The 22,052-nt window shown below is 41.9% G+C and overlaps 1 protein-coding gene across 3 annotated transcripts in view; it reads right to left on the bottom strand.

The window, feature by feature from the left end:
- Window positions 1–22,052, bottom strand: part of mgat5b (alpha-1,6-mannosylglycoprotein 6-beta-N-acetylglucosaminyltransferase B) — a 669,403-nt gene that overhangs the window by 258,858 nt on the left and 388,493 nt on the right. For all 3 annotated transcript variants that reach the window (XM_033044620.1, XM_033044619.1, XM_033044618.1), the window contains 2 exons: window positions 10,596–10,766; window positions 2,308–2,477 (listed from right to left, as the gene is read on the bottom strand). In XM_033044620.1, the coding sequence (XP_032900511.1) occupies window positions 2,308–2,477; window positions 10,596–10,766 (341 nt within the window). The remainder of the gene's footprint in view (window positions 1–2,307; window positions 2,478–10,595; window positions 10,767–22,052) is intronic.

The raw sequence follows: 22,052 nt of genomic DNA on the forward strand, positions 1-22,052 counted from the left end.
TTACTTCCCACCTCCCCCACCCCCCACATATACACAGCTAAAAAAAAAACTAGAGTCAAGACATACATTTAACGAGACAAAAATAAAAAAAAGACAGACGGACTGTAGTCGAGCCGCGACCGTTAGATGCCACCACACCATCACCACACCACACTATCATGTTACATTCATTTTGCTTCTGGAAAGACACAGCCCTCGTTTCACTACAATGGTTCAACAAGTGGTCCGGAGGGCAAGGCGCACAGCCACTAGGGTCCGTAGGGGGAGGAGTGGCTCTGCTGTCAGCTACCAAAGGACTGGTGACGGGATCTAGCGAGTGGGCAGGGCCGAAGATGGCCTGGTTGGGTTGCTCCTAGGCCTGGCCAAGCTAGTCATCCGCGAGTCACGATGCCAAGCAGAAGAGGGCTTTCCCCGAGCCAGCGGTGGCCTCAATAGGCCTGACTTTGGGGTGAACACGGGGTGGGGACTGGACATTGTGCCTTCCTCCACAGTGCTATCCACTGTGGGGGGATGATTTTTTTTTTGTCTAACTGTAGTCTTGTAGGTCTGTGTCCAAGATGGCTGCCGTGAAGGGAGAGTGGACGCTGGCACGATTTGGTTGCCGCTGCTCTCTCTTCACACTGTGTTTTTGATTTTCTGTTTTGGATTGAATTCTGTTTTTAATTTGTGTCATTGTGATGTCTTTAATTACTTGTTTTACTCCGATTATATGTTTTTATTCCGATTACTATGTAAGGTGTCCTTGAGATTTTGTATGAAAGGCGCCCATTAAATATAAAATTTATTATTATTATTATTATTAGATGCTCACCCCTTTACCGGGGAGTACGTCCGCTCCCGGGTAATGTAAGAGAGGGACATCGTTTTAAAGTAATTATTTAGTATTTTTGTAAGGATTGTAACATAGTTGTTTGAAAATTTAGATAATTTGGTGATTTTGTACTATGGTGGTGGGTGTGCTACCACGGTTTTGTTTTTTTGGAGGGTTTTGTATCGTGTTCGTAATTAAGTAAATTATTTTTTGATAATAAATTAAAATTACATTTTTTTTTTAAAGTCAACAAATAACTAGATTTTAAATTGGCCTTCCAACCACTGTATTTTTTTTAATTTTGGCTTGGTTCTATTAGATAAAGCATGCTAGAAATTCAAGGCCACAGAAGTAAAATAATTATTTTGTATATTTTCTCACAATACAATCAATAAATACGTTGTTTGATCTTAAATGGGGGGTTCCAAACTGACTTTACACCACCCGCACTTTATATACAAATTTGGTGTTTTTGATTTTAATAATTAAAACAAACAATCTTGTTCCATCCACTCTCTTTTGGGAGAACAAAGCAGAGAGAACCCACTCTGTTAGTATTGTGATACCATTGGATTGAAGTCAATCCCAATGTGGACAATGTACTTTGTCTATGGACCTGATGAGCTATAATCCTGAGAACCATATTTTGTACTCTTTATCTTCCCCTTTGTTTTATCTATTCTACTCGAGTTTGATTTGATTGTATTTATGGTATATCTGATTTGTTTGGATGGCGTGCAAAACAAACCTTTTTACTATACCTCAGTACATGTGATATTAATAAATCTAAAAAATCTAACCCTTTATTTTTAGTTTTAGCTTTAGTTTAGAGATAATAATAATAATAATGGATGGGATTTATATAGCGCCTTTCTAATACTCAAGGCGCTTTACATCGCATTTTTCATTCACTCCTCAGTCACACTCGGTGGTGGTAAGCTACTTCTGTAGCCACAGCTGCCTATGGGGCAGACTGACGGAAGCGTGGCTGCCAATCTGCGCCTACGGCCCCTCCAACCACCACCAATCACTCACACACATTCACACACATTCACACACAGGCAAAGGTGGGTGAAGTGTCTTGCCCAAGGACACAACGACAGTATGCACTCCAAGATACAGTCGCTTCAGCCCACTGAGTCCATGCTGACCAGCGATCACCCATAATCTATCCTACACACAAGGGACAATTTGCAGAAGCCAATTAATCTACAAAACAGCACGTCTTTGGAATGTGGGAGGAAACCGGAGCACCTGGACAAACCCCACGTGGTCACAGGGAGAACACACAAACTCCGTACAAACGGCACCCGTGGTCAGGATCAAACTTGGCGCTCTGGCGCTGTAAGGCAGCAACTCTACCGCTGCACCACTATGCACTCCGGTTCCACCAGCACTTTTTGTTTTGAACAGATGTCCACTTTGCAAGAATGTTAAAACACATTGTAGACATAAAACATTAAATTTGGTATTGAAGTGAATGACAAGCACTGTACCTTTGGAGCTCTCTTAAAGTAGCAGAGATTTTCAGGCTGTGACCCAGCACATACAGTGTGGCCAAGATATCAGCCCATTGAACCAATTCCCCTAAAGGACCACCCTTCGACACGATGGGACTGAAAACATCTCCTGCTTCCTCCGTCAAGAAACCAAGGTGGACCAACATCTGCAAAGACAGAAATTTGACACATTACAAGAGTTCCTTGATTTTACAACCACAATTTGATTCATCAACGTTGATTAACAATCTGGATCTTATCTATGCAACTTCCACCAAGCTTGAGAACTAAGAGATAAAGGTTTCATGCTATGAGGAAGCTCATCTTGAAACCATTCAGCTCCATAGTCAAGAGCAAAGTGAGTCAAGAGTATTTAATCGTCATAGGTACCAGCAATGGAACAATGAAATTCTTACTTGTTGCAGTTTAACAGACCTGCAATAACACACAAATAAATATGTAATAACCAATAATACAATCATTTAATAAGGCGAAAGGGGTAAGGTTTAATAGGAACCCTCTTCAATCCGAGGGTGGTGGATATATGAAACGAGCTGCCAGATGAAGTAGTTGAGGCAGCTACTACCATAGCATTTAAATGGGGCATCTTGGTCAGGCATGAGTTGGGCCAAAGGGCCTTTTTCCATGTTTTATGAGGCTAAGCAAGTTGTAGTAAAACTAAAAACAGAGTCCATAGAAGGTCAGAGTTGCTGAGATGGTAGTTAAGAGGCTGTCCCACTTGGGCGACCTAATTGGCGAGTTTAGAAGAGTTTTAAAAAATGGCATGTTGAAGACCTCGTTCGACTATGTAGAAGACCTCCTTCGACTATGTTGAAGACTAGCTATGACTAGCTATGACTAGCTACGACTAACTTCGGGGAAATTGGACACCATATAGTGGAGAGTGAAGACGACCTCCTTCGATCTCCTTCGACCTCCCTTCGACTAAGATGAAGACTACCTTCGACTACCTTCGACTACCCTCGATTACCTACGACTAACATGCCGACCTACTGCAACCTACTATGACTAAACCTACGAGTAAAGAAAGTATTGATTTTTTCCATGGCGACCTTTTTTTACTCGCGGGCATTTTTCAATATATTGAAAAAAACGCGTAACCTAGCTGAGGCCTTAAGTACAAAGAGACCACTCTCGAGCATGAAGGAGAGTTACAAAGACCTCCTACGACCTCGTGTCGACCATGCTGCGAGTATGAGTCGGGGGCAAACTCGCCAGAACTCGCGGATTAGGTCGCCCAAGTGGAACAGGCCCTTTAGTGTTGTGCAATGTTCATAAACCTAATTCTTTGTGAGAAAATGCTATTCTTAAACTTAGTGGTTTTGGTTTCAATGTTCCTGATGGTAGCAGTGAGATAAGAGCATGGTCTGGGTGCCATGGGTCTTTGATCATGATGGCTGTCTTTTTGAGGCAATTCCTGGTTTAATTTCAATGTATCTAGATCTTCACTGCATGAAAACCATGATTTATCTCCTATAGAATGAATTGAGCTTCCCTGTTGCCTTTATGATGATTGCTTGCACTAGTGTGTGGAGTGTTTCTGTATGCGAGTTTCAGCAGATATTCTAAAGATAAAGATATTCTAAAGAAACAAAGTTTTCGGCAAAATAACACGGTTCGTGGTTTGAACAGCATTTCAGTTTTGTCTGTTTCACGTGTAGTGAGCAATTGGAATCAATAAACAGTTACTGAAATGTCCACTTAATCTTTTAAAAAATGCATTCTTATCTAATCTGCTGGTTAGTAAACAGACTATAGTAGAGTGACATGAATAATGAGGCAATAACATTGCAGCACAGCCAACCATGTCCTGCACTAAGAAAATGTCATCTCAGTTGTAATAAAGCATTAATAAGGCATGGCCAAAGTTTGCAGTGCAAATACAATACCATTTGTCACAGCAACTGACTCTTTCATGTACATGAGCTTCCCCCCATTCCGCTGACTTTCTTATTGAATTGGCACTACACTCTCATTCCCAACCCAAACCTTCCCACTTTTCCTCTCCTCCACTCAATATTTCAAAGAGCTGCACTCAGAGAACACAAACTGCCTCAGACTCAACACTTCTGAATAAGGAAACATTCTGCCCCTCTTCCTTCCTCTGTTTGCTCATCTCTCAGCCCTGAGTGCCATAGTTCCCTTTTATCCTCTCACTTCCCCCTTGCCCCTTCCACCCATATCCCTCCCCCCCTGCTATCCATTTCATTCCTTGTAATCTGTGCTTATCTTACAGTTTTTTGTCCCATTTTCACCTCCGGCCATTGTCACTTACTTCACCCACTTGTCAATTAACCCCCACCCTTCATTTGTATCTACCTATCACTTAGTCACAAGGAATGCTGGAATCCTATGCAGAAAACAAAGTGCTGGAGTAACTCGGCGGGTCAGGAAGCATCTCTGGAGGCCATGGATAGGCAACATTTCAAGTTGGGACTCTTCTTCAGTCTCTTGTCCCACCCTCATCTCCCTGATCTAGCTTTCTCTCCCCAACTCTCTCCAGGGTGGCACAATGACACAACGGTAGAGTTGCTGCCTTCCAGCGCCAGAGACCCGGGTTCGATCCTGACTACGGGTGCTAGTCTGTACAGAGTTTGCATGTTCTCCCTGTGACTGCGTGGGTTTCCTCCGGGTGCTCCGGTTTCCTCCCACACTCCCAAGATGTGCAGGTTTGTCGGTTAATTGGCTTGGTAAAAATTGTAAATCGTCCCAAGGGTCCGTGTACAGGGATGTTCGCTGGTCGCTGGCTGAGGGACCTGTTTGCACGCTGAAAGTCTACAGTCTAAAGTCTAAAGAAAGTCATTTAAAAAAAGGCAATAAGTAAAGTGACATTACTGTAAATGGGCGCAATCTGGAAATTATGTACCAGCAGTGTTGGGAGGAATATAAATGTACACATATTTAAAGTACCTCCAGAAGTTCACAATATTGAAGATTATTTATTCTTATTGGAGATTGTGTGACACAATCTATTGTGTTACAGAACAAAAGGGACCACTGTAGAAGTTCCATAGCCGTGTTTATACAATTGTCAGGCCACGAGTGAGATGATGGCATTTAATGCTGACCTTTATGAAAGCACCTGCAAAATACCAGTACATGTGACACTAAACTAAACTGAAAACTCAGTAATCTCTGTGGCATTCATTTTATTCTGGTGTCAGACAAGGGTAGGGGCATTGATTTAAACTTGACAGCTCTTAAAGGAAAATATCACGGTGGGGATGTGTGCAAGAGCTTCTGTAATCTTACATTTACAGTGCCATTTAAAGCAAGTAAGGGTGGTTCACCGACCTGTATCTTCTGAGGCTCAAACAACTGCAGATGCTGGAATCTTGAGCAAAACACAAAGTGCTGAAGTAACTCAGTGGGTCAGGCAGCAACCATGGACGGGAGATGTTTCAGGTTGGGAACCCTGGGTGTGTGGGAATTGGCATGTCCTAACTGACCCTGACCACGTGCAAGATAATCGAACATCGTTCTGCATCACTTCCAGATTCTTGAGATCTAGTAATGAATGACACAACTGTCTCCTCTCATTGCCTTCTGAGTGTGAGAACAATGCACTCATGCTGGATCAAGGCATTTAGTAGAGGCACAAGGAATCGCAATGAAGCAATAAGTTGGAGACACAAGGAATCAAGTGTTCTTTTCAGGGACGCACAGTGGCGCAGCAATAGAGTTGCTACCTCACAGCGCCAGAGGCCCGGGGTTAATCCTGACTACGGATGCTGTCTGTTCGGAGTTTGCACATTCTCCCAGTGACTAGTTGGGTTTTCTCCGGATTTTTCCCACACACCAAAGACGCACAGGTTTGGCAGGTGAATTGGCTTATGTAACATTGTAAATTGTCTCTAGTGTGTAGGATAGTGCTAGGATACGGGGTGATCGCTGGCCGACATCGACTTGGTGGGCCAAAGAGCCTGTTTCAACACTGTATCTCTAAAGTCTAAAGTAAAGTCTAAGGTAATCGCAGTGGAGCAATAAAATGGAGGGACAAAGCCTTTAGTGCATTGTCGGAATGTAGCCCATTCATTTGATCTTTTACAATGATCTTTTGGCCGAGTTCTCAGTCACCTTGACAATAACATGCAGTAACAATGCTCTTCCTCTTTAAAAGGAGCAGCTTTAATCGGTGTTGTCTCTGCACAAAATTGTCCTCTCTGCCAAGGTAGTCTTTAGTTCAGTTTAGTTTAGAGATACAACACGGAAACAGGCCCTTCGGCCCACTGAGTCTGCACCAAATAGCGCCGTACACTAGCACTATCCTACACATTAGTAATAATGTACGAATTTTACCAAAGCCAAATCAACCTACAAACCTCTGTCTTTGGAGTGTGGGAGGAAACCAGAGCACGCGTAGAAAATCCACACAGTAACTGGGAGAATGTACAAACTCCCATATATATAGACAGCACCCATTGTAAGGATTGAACCCGGGACTCTGACGATGCAAGGCACCAACTCTACTGCTGTGCCATCTTGCCACAGTCTTCAAGTCAAGTCAAGTTTATTCGTCACATACACATACGAGATGTGCAGTGAAATGAAAAGTGGCAATGCTCGCGGATTGTGCAAAAAGACAAACAAACAAACAACCAAACAAACTACTAACAGAATGGAACAGAATCACATATTCGTTTTCATATTAAATATTGTGGGCGGAAGAAAAAATGGAATAAAACAGCAATCCTCATGCTGTAATCATATAACGAGGGTTAGCAGAGCAGTGCTCTGCCCAATTCAGTTGATATGAGCAAGAAGGAACTGCAGATGCTGGCCATACATTGAAGATAGACACAAAATCCTGGAGCAACTCAGCGGGACAGGCAGCATCTCTGGAGAGAAGGAATGGGTGATGTTTCGGATCGGGACCCTACTTCAAACCAGACAGTCTGAAACTATTCAGTTTATTAGTATGGAATTGACTGCAAGGTTTCTATAAGCCCTGCGCAATGCAGTTGTCAATGTTATTTAAACTTATAAGAACAGCTGAGGATGCTTACATGATGTTGTTAGCTAATGCATAATAAGTCTGTCAGGTATTTTTTTTGGCTAATGGACATCACAACATAATAGCTCACAAATTAATTTAGCTAACTGTTTTTCCCAATGAAATTGAAGATCTATCTTTTCTGTGGTAAAACATGACAATTGCAATTTCAGTGCTGGTTTCATCTTACTCTTGAGATTCATCAAGCCATTCACTCCTCATTCTGATGTGTTTTCAAGGGGTTTAGACTAAGTGGTCCCTGCAGTAATCATTGTTGTGTGCTTCCAGGACAACTGGGTGTTTCAAGCAGCATTAGATTGAGATCCTGGTTGGTTAAGGCATGTATTTAGTTTTCATTCATCTAATCAAAATACAATGCACTCTCCCAGCTAATACTTCCATCTCAGTCCACATCAAGGCCCAGATCTGGCCACCAAATGGTCCACACAATTCCCCAGGGCGGCATAGTGGCGCTGTGGTAGAGTCGCTGCCTTATCCTTGGGACTAATAATGAGTCAATAGAGGTCAGGCCTCTATTTCATTTGTGGATCTGGGTGGCGCAGTGGAAGAGTTCCTGCCTTACAGCACCAGAGACTCGGGCTTGATCCTAACTATGGGTGCTGTCGCTACGGAATTTGTACATTCTCCCCGTGACCTTTCTCTGGGTTTTCCGGTTTCCTCCCACATTCCAAAGACATACAGGTTTGTAGGTTAATTGGCTTTAGTAAAGATTGTAAATTGTTCCTTGTGTGTAGGATAGTGCTAGTGTACGGGGATCGCTGGTCGGCACGGACTCAATATGCCAAAGGGCCTGTTCCCACGCTGTATCTCTAAACTAAACTAAACATTTAAGATTTCCGACAGATCTGTCTTTCTCATACAAGATCTACAAATAATACCGCTGGAAGTTTATGTCTTTACCTTACTTGTACATCCATCTCTGACATTAGATCATCCAATCTCGTGGCATTTCATAAAAGATAATATGCCATTTCTCAAAAAGGTATCAAGAACAGGAGAAACAAGAACAAGCAATATTGTTTTTTGAGGTCAGATATACTGTGGGGGCTCAGGGAAATGTGTGAATGCTTTCCTTTGGTCTTGATTCTATGATCAGCGTGTTCTTCTCAAAGGAACTCAGTTTATATTCCCAAGATGATCTCATGAAAAGAACCAATTTGGTTGCCTACTCTTCCGTTTTATTTGACATGGTGTTGGATAATCTGAGAATATTGACGGGTTAAAAGGATATTCTTCTCTCTACTTTCACAATTGATCAGTCTATCCATCGGGCTGAACATACATCTGATAAAACAAGGGCCGCTGTTTGGCATTTGCATGCGTGTCAATAAAGCCTAGTTTTTATAGACCTTGTGGTTTCGTACACCATTTTCATCTGCACAAATCATTAAAAGTAAGAAAAATTAATCTTATGCAGAGGAATTAGCAGCAAAGATACTTGTTAAGAAGTAAAGTGGTTTTGAATTCTACAAACTTTTTCATGCAGATTATTTCAAATGATTTTTCAGTTCTGCTTTTATTTTTCAAGCAACCATCAAAATTCGAATCTAACAGCGACGTAAATTGTTTTCATCCTTGAGTTTGGAAAATATATTTATTCCCCCTTTGCACGATAGTAAAAATGTGGAACAAACTCCCCATTGATTTGGAGTAGATTAGCACAATCAAAATGGCCTGAGATCATAACCTGCTGAGTACTGACAACTGAAAAGATGTTGAACACTATTAATCATTTATTTTAGGGGAAGACTGGAACTTAAAATGAAGGAGAATTTTGCTGTTACTTCAGTGAGAATCTATACTATGATTTTATTTTTATTTTAGTGGCGTAGGTTCCTCGCAGCGCCAGGGACCTGGGTTCATAAGGTCAAAAGTGATAGGAGCAGAATAAGACCATTCGACCCATCGTCTACTCCGCCATTCAATCATGGCTGATCTATCTCTCCCTTCTAACCCCATTCTCCTGCCTTCTCCCCACAACCTCTGACACCTGCACTAATCAAGAATCTATCTATCGCTGCTTGCTTGAAATAAATGCTCGGTTTGATCCTGACTGCTGGTGCTGTCTATACAGAGTTTGTACATTCTCCCTGTGACCACGTGGGTTTTCTCTAGGTGCTCCGGTTTCCTCCCACACTCCAAAGATGTACGGGTTTGTAGGTTCGTTGGCTTCAGTAAAATTGTAACTTGTCCCTTGTGTGTAGGATAGTGTTAGAGTACGGGGTGATTGCTGTTCAGCTCGGACTCGGTGGGCCGAAGGGCCTGTTTCCGCGCTCTATCTCCAAAGTCTGCAGGACAAGGTTTAGGATTAGATTAAAGATGAACATAAGAGGTGAAATGCATTTCAGATGCAGCAGTTTTGACGCAAATTCTCAAATTATCTTTTTTTTTACATCTTTAATCTGTCCACAGATTATGCCATTAAAAAAAAGCAATGCAGATGAGTAAGCCTACCAAAAACATTAGAAAACAAGAAAAGTACAGCACAGGAATAGGCCCTTCGACCCACGATGTATATGGCCAAACTTGATGCCAAAATAAACAAAACTCATTTTCCCGCATATGATTCAAATCCTTCATTCCTTGCATATCCAAAACCCTCAAATGCCACTATCATATCTGCCTCCACCCTTTCTGTAAAACACATGCCCTGCACATCTCCCCTGAACCTTTCCCTCTCACCTTAAAGCCATGCCCTCTTACCTTTAACATTTCCACCCTGGGAAAAAGATTCTGTCTACTCTAACCATATCCCACATAATTTTCTACATTTCCATTACTCCTTTCATCCTTTGGTGTTCCAGAGAAAACAATCAAAGTCTAGCCAAACTTTCCTTGGAGACAATGCCATCCTAATTCATACAGCATTTAATAGGAACCTGTAGGGGTCATTTTTCCATACAATGTGTGGTCGGTGCATGGAACGAGCTGCCAGAGGAGGTAGTTGAGGCAGGTACTATTGCAACATTTAAGAAACATTTGGACAGGTACATGCATAGGACAGGTTTAGGGGGATATGAGCTTAACGCAGGCATATGGAACCAGTGTAGATGAGACATGTTGGTTGGCGTGGGCAAGTTGGGCTTAAGGGCTAGTTTCCACACTATAAGACTATGACTTTATGACTCATTCTAGTAAACCTTGTCTTCCCTCTCAATTACAATTGATACTTTATGGCTAAATAAGAACAGTGCAGTTGATCTGTTTTGGTTTAAATCATTACGAATCATATTTGATCTTATCCGTTCACCTTTTTCCGTTGCCTTTTTCTCATCTCAAGTTTTTGATCGATGTTCTGAGCAGCCAAAATCCACTGTGTTGACAACCTTCTGATGCGTTTTTTCATAAATATTAGCGATTCCTTTCCACTACCCATGAGTTCGAGAAGTTGTGCAAAATCCTTTCGATAAAATGCCTTCTGCTGTAAGAGAAACATATAATCTATGTGAAATGTCTGAAAATAACAGAAAGTGAGTTTCTTATAACTCCAGTTAGGATTTGCTGAAGTATGTACAATACAATATAATACAATACAATTTATTGTCATTTGAGCCTCAGTGAGGCTCAAACGAAATTCTGTTTCCACAGCCATACAAACAAAGACAATTTCCTAGACATACACACAATTTAATTCACACAAACATCCATCACAGTGGACCCACTGTGATGGAAGGCAAAGTCTTTTTTCTCCCCTGTTCTCCATTTCATCAATAAAAAATAATTCATGCAGGCTGCAAACCAATCTGTTCCATGAATCTTAGAGGAGGGTATAATATTTATAGAGTCGAGGGAGTCACTACTGGTTTATTGTTATGTGCCCAAAATGGAACAATTATTTAATTCTTACTTGCAGCACTGCAACGGATATGTAAACACGAGAGAGGAGAGAGAGAGAGAGAGGAGAGCGAGAGAGAAGAGAAGAGAGAGATGAGAGAGATAGAGAGAGAGAGAGAGAGAGAGAGAGAGAGAGAGAGAGAGAGAGAGAGAGAGATGGAGAGAGAGAGGGAGAGAGAGAGAGAGAGAGAGAGAGAGAGAGAGAGGGAGAGAGAGGAGGGATGGGGAGAGAGAGGAGAGAGGCGGAGAGAGAGAGAGGAGAGAGAGAGAGAGAGAGAGAGAGAGAGAGAGAGAGAGTGAGAGATAGATAGATAGATAGATTATTTGGAGGTTATAGTGTTTAATAGCCTGATGGTTGTAGGGAAGAAGCTGCTCCTAAACCTGGACATTACAATTTTCAGGCTCCTGTACCTTCTTCCCGATAGCAGGTGAAATGAGAGTGTGGCCAGGGTGGTGTGGGTCTCTGACGATGCTGGCTGCTTGCTTGAGGCAGCGACTTCATTTGCATGCTATCCAATGAAATTAGATAATACTATACATAACCACAATCAAGTCAAATTCCGGTACAATAGGTGGAGCAAAGGGGAAGATACAGAGTGCAGAATATAGTTCTCAGCATTATAGTGCATCAATTCCATAAAGTCCAATGTCCGCAATGGGGTACAGATAAATCGAACAGTACCCTAGGACTGTACTGAAGCCTGATAACAGTGAAGAAGAAGCTGTGCCTGAGGGAAACCTGTAACAGAGGGGAGGAAGCCAGATAACTGTGGGGAAGAAGCTATTCACCACAAAGCTAGGGCAACAATTGTTATTATTTCCGAAGACACATTTGAGATGGCAACATATAAGAAGATTAAGATATTAATTCCATTACAGTTGAAATAAACCTGAGAAAGAAAATGATGTAACCAGGACTCACTAGATTGATACAAAATACAAGATGTTATAACAATAAACAATCTCTTGAAAATAATGTTCAAAAAACATTTAGAAAGGACTATTCATTCTGTGAGCTAACAAAGCAAAATAATAATCATATACTTATTAAAAGTCTGATCTTGCACGTGTGTATATGTGTGTGTATATGTGGTTGTCTTTACATCTTCACAAAAACACTATGTGGTAATGATTACATTTTTACATATTCTGATTTACATATTTCCCCTTGTCCAAGAACACCTTCACTGAACATTTTATGCTTTATTACTCGATTTATTACAATAAAAATAAGTAAGGTTTAAAAACATCAAAAGACTTTGAATTTAAAATGACCAGCTTTCACTGATGACATCACAATAGCTCGGCTAGCAGTAATCAGCTTCACTGAAGATTTAATCCTATATTTCACGTCATTTGCGATTAAGGTTTTAAAAAATGCCAACTTTAACAAGATTTTTACATATTCTGATTCACATTTCCCCCCCTCTAGGCAGAGATCACTTTCACTGAACATTTGATGCTTTATTTCTCGACATATTACTAATTAAAGTTTAAAAAAATCTAAAGACTTTAAATTTAAAACGACCAGCATCTACTGATGACATCACAATGGCTCGGCTATCAGTGAGGACACAGGAACACTCTGAACTTTTCACCTCACAGGGGGAGGGCAAATTGCTATTGCAACATGCAGGGAAGTGCAATTGGAATTTTTTTTAAAGCCCGCCACTGCTCTGGGAGGCAGGGGAGTGCTGAAATCTTATGTTCAGGAATGGCTTGAGCTGGAGGACCACGCCTCCTATGGGGGCTATGGGTCAGGAACGCGTGCGTTTGGTCTAGTAGCAAATAAAAACAACATTTTGTTGAGATATAGATATTCAATATAGTTTCACAGTCATACAGCACAAAAACAGGCCCTTCGTCCCTATTCGTCCATGCCGACTAAGATGCCCTATATAGGCTAGTCCCATTTTCCCGTATTTGGCCCGTATCCCTCTAAACCTTCACTGTCCATGGAACTGTCCAAATATCTCTTAATTGTTATCATTGTATCTGCCTTAAATGCTTACGGAAAAATACATGTACAATTACACCGAGCTCAGGTGCTATTGAATAATTTATTGAACACTTAAAAAAGTGTCCAAGGCAATTAAGTAAAACTACCTGTGCGGAATTCTCCAAGTGACAACATGACGTTTATTTGTTTACGGTCTTGACGTTACTTTCTATAATCCAATAGAGTTACAGCTACAGATGCAGATCGAAAAACATTGTAAGGGCTGTAGAGGTACATTTGGGGATCGTTAATACATCCTTAGCTTATGACAGGAATGTTTAGTTTAGTTTATTTTATTATCACATGTACTATGGTACAGTGAAAAGCTTTTGTTGCCTGCTAGTTGGTGATAGGATGGTTCAGTTGCCTGACAGCAGCTGGGAAGAAACTGTCCCTGAATCTGGAGGTGTGCATTTTCACACTTCTATACCTCTTGCCTGATGGGAGAGGGGAGAAGAGGGAGTGACCAGGTATGACTCATCCTTGCTTATGCTAGTGGCTTTGCCGAGCGAGCGTGAAGTGGAAATGGAGTCAATGGAAGGGAGGTTGGTTTGTGTGATTATCTGGGCTGCGTCCACAATTCTCTGCAATTTCTTACGGTCTTGCGATGGAATGCTGAACCGTAAACAGAAAATGCTGTTCTTGAGTTGGTGGTACGTGTTTTCTGCACGTAAACCAGCATCTGCAGTTCCTTGTTTCAACATTATTAATGATGTGTAAAATGAAGAATGATAAACTTCCCATAGAAATAGCAGGTTCTTACCCTCAAGACTATATTTCCTGACTCTATCCACTTAAAATTAAAATCAAATCTTTGATACTAATAATAATAAATTGGACTTTATCTTGCACCCTACATTATCTTGCACTATGCGTTATTCCCTTTATCCTGTATCTGTACACTGTGGATGGCTAGATTGTAACCATGTATAGTCTTTCCGCTGACTGGATTGCACGCAACAAAAAGCTTTTCACTGTACCTTGGTACACGTGACAATGAACTTAGGGGCCTGTCCCATTTAGGCTATTTTTTGGCGACAGTCATAGTCGTAGCAGGTCACATGGAAAACTGGTGACTGGACCCCTCTTCAACATAAAATTTGAAATAGAATCATTACTTTAACAAAAAAAAAAACCAAAGTCAGCACCGGTGATAACCTACGTCCCCCGGCGACAACCTACGTTAACCTGGCGACAACTATGACAGCACCTACATCAGGAGAAGTCAAGCTACGCTCATTGGCGTCAAACCCACTGTCGCCGACTGTCTTCGAAAAATGTTCAACGTGCTGAATATCCAAGGGCGACCAGAAAGACGCTACGGCTCTTTGGGCGACTGAGGAGACTACATACACAACCATACAGGCGGCACCCCGGTGACCATGTGGCGACAGCCTAGTCACCTGTAGTCGCCTACAAAATAGCCTAGTGGGACAGGCCCGTAAACGAATAAATTAGCATTTTTATACTATTGTATACTTGATCTAATACCTCAAAAAGTCAGAATTAAATCTACAAATAAAGGGATGCTATATTCCTCAGTTTCCTTTCACTCGAGTAAAGGAGTCAGAGGTGATAGAGTTGAAAACCAATGGACAGGAAACAAAATGGCAAACAAATTTAATTTATGTTTCCAAAGCCTCTCCCCAAGAACATTGCTTCCTTGATCAATCTGGTCAAAGAACCTTCTATACAACATAGAACAACACAGTACAGGAATATGTCTTCAGCCTACAATGTCCATGCTAAACATGATGCTGCATAAACTAGTCTCATCTGCCTGCACATGATTCATATCCCTCCATTCCCTGCACGTTCAAGTAGCTATCTAAGAGCCTTATCTAACGACAGAACCATTGTGGCGTTGTGAATGTTCAGTCTGCTGCAAATGATAAATGGTGAGCATTATACAATAAATTACTCGCTGAGATGAAACCTGTCAGATTCAGATAATGATTATCAACTTGGTTAAACCAACATCTTGGCCCATATCTTAGTTTTAATTCTGTAAAGAGCCTGAATTGTGGGATACATAGTTCAATTAATCTTTATCAGTGAGTGCCACATCGTGTTCTATTGCAGTGACAATAGCACAACTAAATCAGCACCATATTTTGCATCTTAAAGTTCACGAGACCTGCTTGTTTAAATGTCCTTGTGTATTCTGTATACATTAAATGAGGTGCAGGGAGCATACTCATAGAACATAGGACAGTGCAGAAGAGGAACAGGCCTTTCAGCCCACCATGTCTGTTCCAAAGATGATAAACTAATCACCTCCACTAGCACGTGATCCATATTGCTCCATTCCCTGCATATGCCCATCTAAAAGTCTATTAAACGTGACTATTGTACCTGCCTGCACCACCACCCCTGGCAGTGCATTCCAGGCATCCACTACCATGGAGAACCACAGTGGCACGTTGCTTTAGAGGGGTGTTTGAGACAATATAATGAGGCTGACACTAAGAAATAATGTGAATAAAATTAACTTTCACTTAGATTTGTGCAGCACATTAGTTTGTGTTATAAAATTACCCTGACCATAAGCAAAACAATTAAGGCAATGGAAATTTAGTTTAGTTTAGGCATACAGTGTGGAAACAGGCCCTTCGGCTCACTGAGTCCATGCCAACCATAATCGCCCATAAACTTGTTCTATCCTACCTGCTAGGGACAATTTAACAGGGTTTTAAACAGGGTAGATAAAGCTACTATGAATCCAATCACAAGTCTGCAGTTCCACACAGGAGTTCCACCAATGAGTTGCGAGCACTGTACGAAGAGTATGAAGCACTCCAAATAAATGGATATTTTATTCTTGCAATTTTTACTCGGCACAATTTCTGGATATTTGTTACATTTTCTGACCTTGTCCTACAAAGAAATTCATTGATACTTCATACCGTCCTGTACTTCAAATTGGATAATTCAATTTTCAGCAATAATAATTGGCTTGCCAGGTAATAATACAAATCACTAACAAGGCATATTTATTATATTGAAATAATACTTCTTGCTTGTCACCCCTGTATTATAGTCTCTTTTATAGCTACACTGCACAAAAAAACATCAAAAGCAATCCCTAACTTTTTTTTTCATGATGCAGAATTCGAACATCAGTGCCCAACAGAGGATTCATCCGTAACGATGACATTACTAATAAGATAAATAATTTAATGTTATCGATTCAGGTACAGTTTAAGTTAAGAGTCAAGAGTAAATGAAAAATATTACCAATGACAGTGCGACCTATTTTGCAGGTACAGTAGCATTTACTTGAGTATTATCTTTGTCAGACAATATGCTTTAAATGTTAAAAGTAAATCTTTCAGCAATTTCAAAAAGAATGCACAATTCATTATTTGCAGTATGCAGACAAGTCAAGTTTTGCTGTTTTGGTTCACCGAAGCTATTGAATAATTTATTTGGAAGAAATTATGGAACATTTTTCTTTGCAGGAAAAGTCATATTACATTCTTACACCCTCGTATTGAAAATGTTAACTAGATTTTTAAATAATGCCCGAGGCTGCAGAATAAATAGATTTTAGGCATGAAGAACTCAATTCAAATGCTCCAAATAATGAAAATGTATATCTAGAATATAAAGGTCCAAGAGAAAGATGGTTAATTTATGAATCAATATTAAGTAGAACTGTGAGCAATCCATTATTTTTTTTAGATTTTAGAATGGTCTTCAATTTTGTTCCTCTTTTTCCTTTGACGTGTGTTTACTCAAATTCATCATTATTATATGGGCAAGTAGGACGAGTGTAGCTGGGACATGTTGGCCGGTGTGGGCAAATTGGGCCGAAGCTATATTCCATGCTGTATCACTCTATAACTATCTATGACTCTATCCAGGTCATTGCATTGCAAAACACAACATGGAGAGATATGAAGGTCCGACACTAGTCCAGGTCCGTCACCGATTTTCCGGCACCCTTGGTTCCCTTTCTGGATTACCCATTTTGCCTGACCAACAGAGATCACGGCCGAGAGGGGAGCCGAGATACCGGCCCACAAAGTTGGCTGCGGAAGTACGACGATGGGAACGGATCGGCCGGAGTTCCACAACCAGGCCACAGCCGGCAAATGTGACCCGCCAATTAGCTGCAGAAGTCGGCTATGGGAATGGATCTACAAGCTTTGGCCAGATCGGAATGCCAGAGCCTCGATCGATGAGGTCGACATCAGCCGCCACACTCGGTCTAAGGTCCACATTTTCAGGTGGATTTCCAGGATGGGAATTGGGTTTTGGGGAAATCTTGTCTGGATTAAAGGGGGGAGGGAGAGGCCGGGGGGGGGGGGGAACCACCAGAAAATTAGTGTTGGGCCTGTATATCTATCCCAGGTATTGTCACAGGAGACAGCACTGAAGCTGGGCAACAGGAACCTAGAACCAAAGGTGGGTCACCAGAGTCTTAGAGTCATACAGCACAGAAACAGGCCCTTCAGCCCGACTCATCCTTGCTGAGCAAGACGCCTCATCTAAGTTAGCCCCGTTTGCCATTTTTCCTATCCATGCACCTGCCCAAATGTTTTTTAAATGTGATACAAGGATCTGCAGGGGCTGGAATCTTGAGCAAAACACAAATACGCTGGCGTCAAGAAGGAATGGACAGACAATGTTTCAGGCTGGGAGTCATCTTCAGATTAACCATATAACCATATAACAATTACAGCACGGAAACAGGCCATCATGGCCCTTCTAGTCCGTGCCAAACACTTATTCTCCCCTAGTCCCATCTACCTGCACAGACCATAACCCTCCATTCCTTTCATAGAAACATAGAAACATAGAAAATAGGTGCAGGAGTAGGCCATTCGGCCCTTCGAGCCTGCACCGCCATTCAATATGATCATGGCTGATCATCCAACTCAGTATCCTGTACCTGCCTTCTCTCCATACCCCCTGATCCCTTTAGCCACAAGGGCCACATCTAACTCCCTCTTAAATATAGCCAATGAACTGGCCTCAACTACCTTCTGCGGGAGAGAATTCCACAGATTCACCACTCTCTGTGTGAAAAATGTTTTCCTCATCTCGGTCCTAAAAGATTTCCCCTTTATCCTTAAACTGTGACCCCTTGTTCTGGATTTCCCCAACATCGGGAACAATCTTCCTGCATCTAGCCTGTCCAACCCCTTAAGAATTTTGTACGTTTCTATAAGATCCCCCCTCAATCTTCTAAATTCTAGCGAGTACAAACCGAGTCTATCCAGTCTTTCTTCATATGAAAGTCCTGACATCCCAGGAATCAGTCTGGTGAACCTTCTCTGTACTCCCTCTATGGCAAGAATGTCTTTCCTCAGATTAGGAGACCAAAACTGTACGCAATACTCCAGGTGTGGTCTCACCAAGACCCTGTACAACTGCAGTAGAAACTCCCTGCTCCTATACTCAAATCCTTTTGCTATGAATGCTAACATACCATTCGCCTTCTTCACTGCCTGCTGCACCTGCATGCCTACTTTTAATGACTGGTGTACCATGACACCCAGGTCTCGTTGCATCTCCCCCTTTCCTAATCGGCCACCATTCAGATAATAATCTACTTTCCTGTTTTTGCCGCCAAAGTGTATAAACTCACATTTATCCACATTATACTGCATCTGCCATGCATTTGCCCACTCACCCAGCCTATCCAAGTCACCTTGCAGCCTCCTAGCATCCTTCTCACAGCTAACACTGCCCGTCCATATACCTATCCAATTTATTTTTAAATGATAAAAATCAAACCTGCCTTCACCACTTCCACCTGAAGCTCATTCCACACAGCTACCACTCTCTGAGTAAAGAAGTTCCCCCTCATGTTACCCCTAAACTTCTGTCCCTTAATTCTCAAATCATGTCCTCTTGTTTGAATCTTCCCTACTGTCAATGGAAAAAGCTTATCCACGTCAACTCTGTCTATCCCTCTCATCATTTTAAAGACCTCTATCAAGTCCCCCCTTAACCTTCTGCGCTCCAAAGAATAAAGACCTAACTTGTTCAACCTTTCTCTGTAACATAGTTGCTGAAACCCAGGCAACATTCTAGTAAAATTGATTGTAATGGAGGGAGAAAGCTGAAAAACATAGGTGGATGGGACAAAGTCTGGCAAGTGATAGGTGGATACAGGTGAGTGGGGTTTGATTAGCAGATGGGTGGATAAAGTGGCAAAGGCTAGAGTTGAAAAGGAGACAAAAGGGTGTCAGATAAGGAAAGTAGAGGAGTGAACTGTAAAGCCAGAGGGAGGGATACAGGTGGAAGAGGACAGAGGTATTGGGGAGGAAAGAAGGATGGGATGGTGGTGGAGGTGGCTCACCAGCATGGGGAGCTCAGAAACGAAAGAGGGGATACAAGGGAGGGAGTATTACTTAAATTTAGAGAATTAAATGTTTATACCATTGAGTTATAAGCTATCCAAGCGAGATACGAGGCGCTGTTCCTCCAGTTTGCATGTGGACTACTCTGCAACCCAGGACAGGAAAGTCAGTGTGAGAATAGGGAGTTAAAATGTTTAGTAACTGGGAGATCCAGGTGGTCATTTAATTGTTTATAGATACATCATGGAAACAGGCCCTTCGGCCCACTGAGTCTTTGCTGACCTTTGATCACCTATTCATGCTAGTTTTATGTTTTCCCACTTCCACATCCACACCCTTCACACGAGGGGCCGTTTAGAAAGATAGAAACATAGAAAGATAGAAAATAGGTGCAGGAGGTGGCCATTCGGCCCTTCGCCAATTAACCTGCAACACTGCATATATTTGGGATGTGAGAGGGAAACACAGTGGAAACCCACGCAGTAACAAGGAGAACGTGCAAACTCCACACAGACAGCACCCAAGGTCAGGTCTCTGGTGCTGTGAGGCATCGGCTCTACCAGCTGTGACACTGTTCCGCCCTTTGTTAATGTTGTTAATGTACCTGACTCAACTACTATGTCTGTGTGAAAGTGTAATGAAGGGGAAAATGATAATGAAGTAGGAAGCTTGGGGTAAGGAAGGCCATGATGAACCATAAATTACTCACTCTCATCTTTATCTCTGGAAAGTCCACGATGACTTCCATATTGCCATCACAGCTAAATCTGCAGCAGAGCCTGAAATAGTCGATGGAAACTAATCTGTTTAGTTACTGAAGGATCGCACAGTGGCAGCACAGTGGTGCAGCGGTGAAGTTGCCACGTTACAGCAGCAGAGACCCAGCTTTGATCCTGACTATGAGCGCTGTCTGTATGGAGTGTGTACGTTCTCCCAGTGATTGTATGGGTTTTCTCTGGTTTCCACCCACATCCCAAAGACGTGTGGGTTTGTAGGTTAATTGGCCCTCTGTTAAATTGTCCCTGATATCTAGGGGGTGGGTGAGAAAAAGGGATAATATAGTACCAGTGTGAACAGAAGATCGATGGTTGGCATGGACTCAGTGGACCGAAGGGCCTGTTTCCATGAAAAAAAGACACAAAGTGCTGGAGTAATGCAACGGATCAGGCAGCATTTCTGGAGAACGTTTCCGGTTGGAACCCTTTTAACAGACTGATTGTGGTGGAAGCTGTAAGAGAGCAGGGGGCAGGACAAATCCCGGCAAGTTCTTCTTATCGAGTCCACACACAAGATTAGAAGATTGGTGAAAACAGGGCCGCGACGTGAACGCTCTCTCTTTGAGACCAGCCTGGCAAGTGATAGGTCGGGAAGGTGTGTATGGATACAAGGAAGAGAAGGGGGGGGGGGGGCGAGAGTGAGGAAGAAGGAGGGGTTGTTTACAGGATAGTTACCTCAAATTGGAGAATTCAATTTCTGTTTCCATGCTGTATCTCCAAACTAAACTAAATTGTGAATTGTGAAGACGTGAATTGGCCAAGATAGACTGGCAAATGATTATGAGACGTAAATTGGCCAAGATAGACTGGCAAATGATTCTTAAAGGGTTGATGGTGGATATGCAATGGAAGGCATTTAAAAACTGCATGGATGAACTACAACAATTGTTCATCCCAGTTTGGCAAAGAATAAATCAGGGAAGGTAGTGCATCTGTGGATAACAAGGGAAATCAGGGATAGTATCAAAACAAAAGATGAAGTGTACAAATTAGCCAGAAAAAGCAGCCTACCAGAGGACTGGGAGAAATTCAGAGTCCAGCAGAGGAGGACAAAAGGCTTAATTAGGAAAGGGAAAATAGATTATGAAAGAAAACTGGCAGGGATCATAAAAACTGACTGCAAAAGTTTTTATAGATATGTGAAGAGGAGAAGATTAGTTAAAACAAATGTAGGTCCCTTGCAGTCAGAAACAGGCGAATTGATCATGGGGAACAAGGACATGGCAGACCAATTGAATAACTACTTTGGTTCTGTCTTCACTAAGGAAGACATAAATAATCTGCCGGAAATAGCAAGGGACCGGGGGTTAAATGAGATGGAGGAACTGAGTGAAATCCAGGTTAGCCGGAAAGTGTTGTTAGGTAAATTGAATGGATTAAAGGCCGATAAATCCCCAGGGCCAGATAAGTTGCATCCCAGAGTACTTAAGGAAGTAGCCGCAGAAATAGTGGATGCATTAGTGATAATTTTTCAAAACTCTTTAGATTCTGGAGTAGTTCCTGAGGACTGGAGGGTAGCTAATGTAACCCCACTTTTTAAAAAGGGAGGGAGAGAGAAAACGGGGATGTACAGACCAGTTAGTCTAACATCGGTGGTGGGGAAAATTCTGGAGTCAGTTATTAAAGATGGGATAGCAGCACATTTGGAAAGTGGTGAATTCATTGGACAAAGTCAGCATGGATTTATGAAAGGTAAATCATGTCTGACGAATCTTATAGAATTTTTCGATGATGTAACCAGTAGAGTGGATAAGGGAGAACCAGTGGATGTGTAATATCTGGAC

The sequence above is a fragment of the Amblyraja radiata genome, chromosome 26 (assembly GCF_010909765.2).
Source record: "Amblyraja radiata isolate CabotCenter1 chromosome 26, sAmbRad1.1.pri, whole genome shotgun sequence".
Taxonomy (NCBI): Eukaryota; Metazoa; Chordata; class Chondrichthyes; order Rajiformes; family Rajidae; genus Amblyraja; species Amblyraja radiata.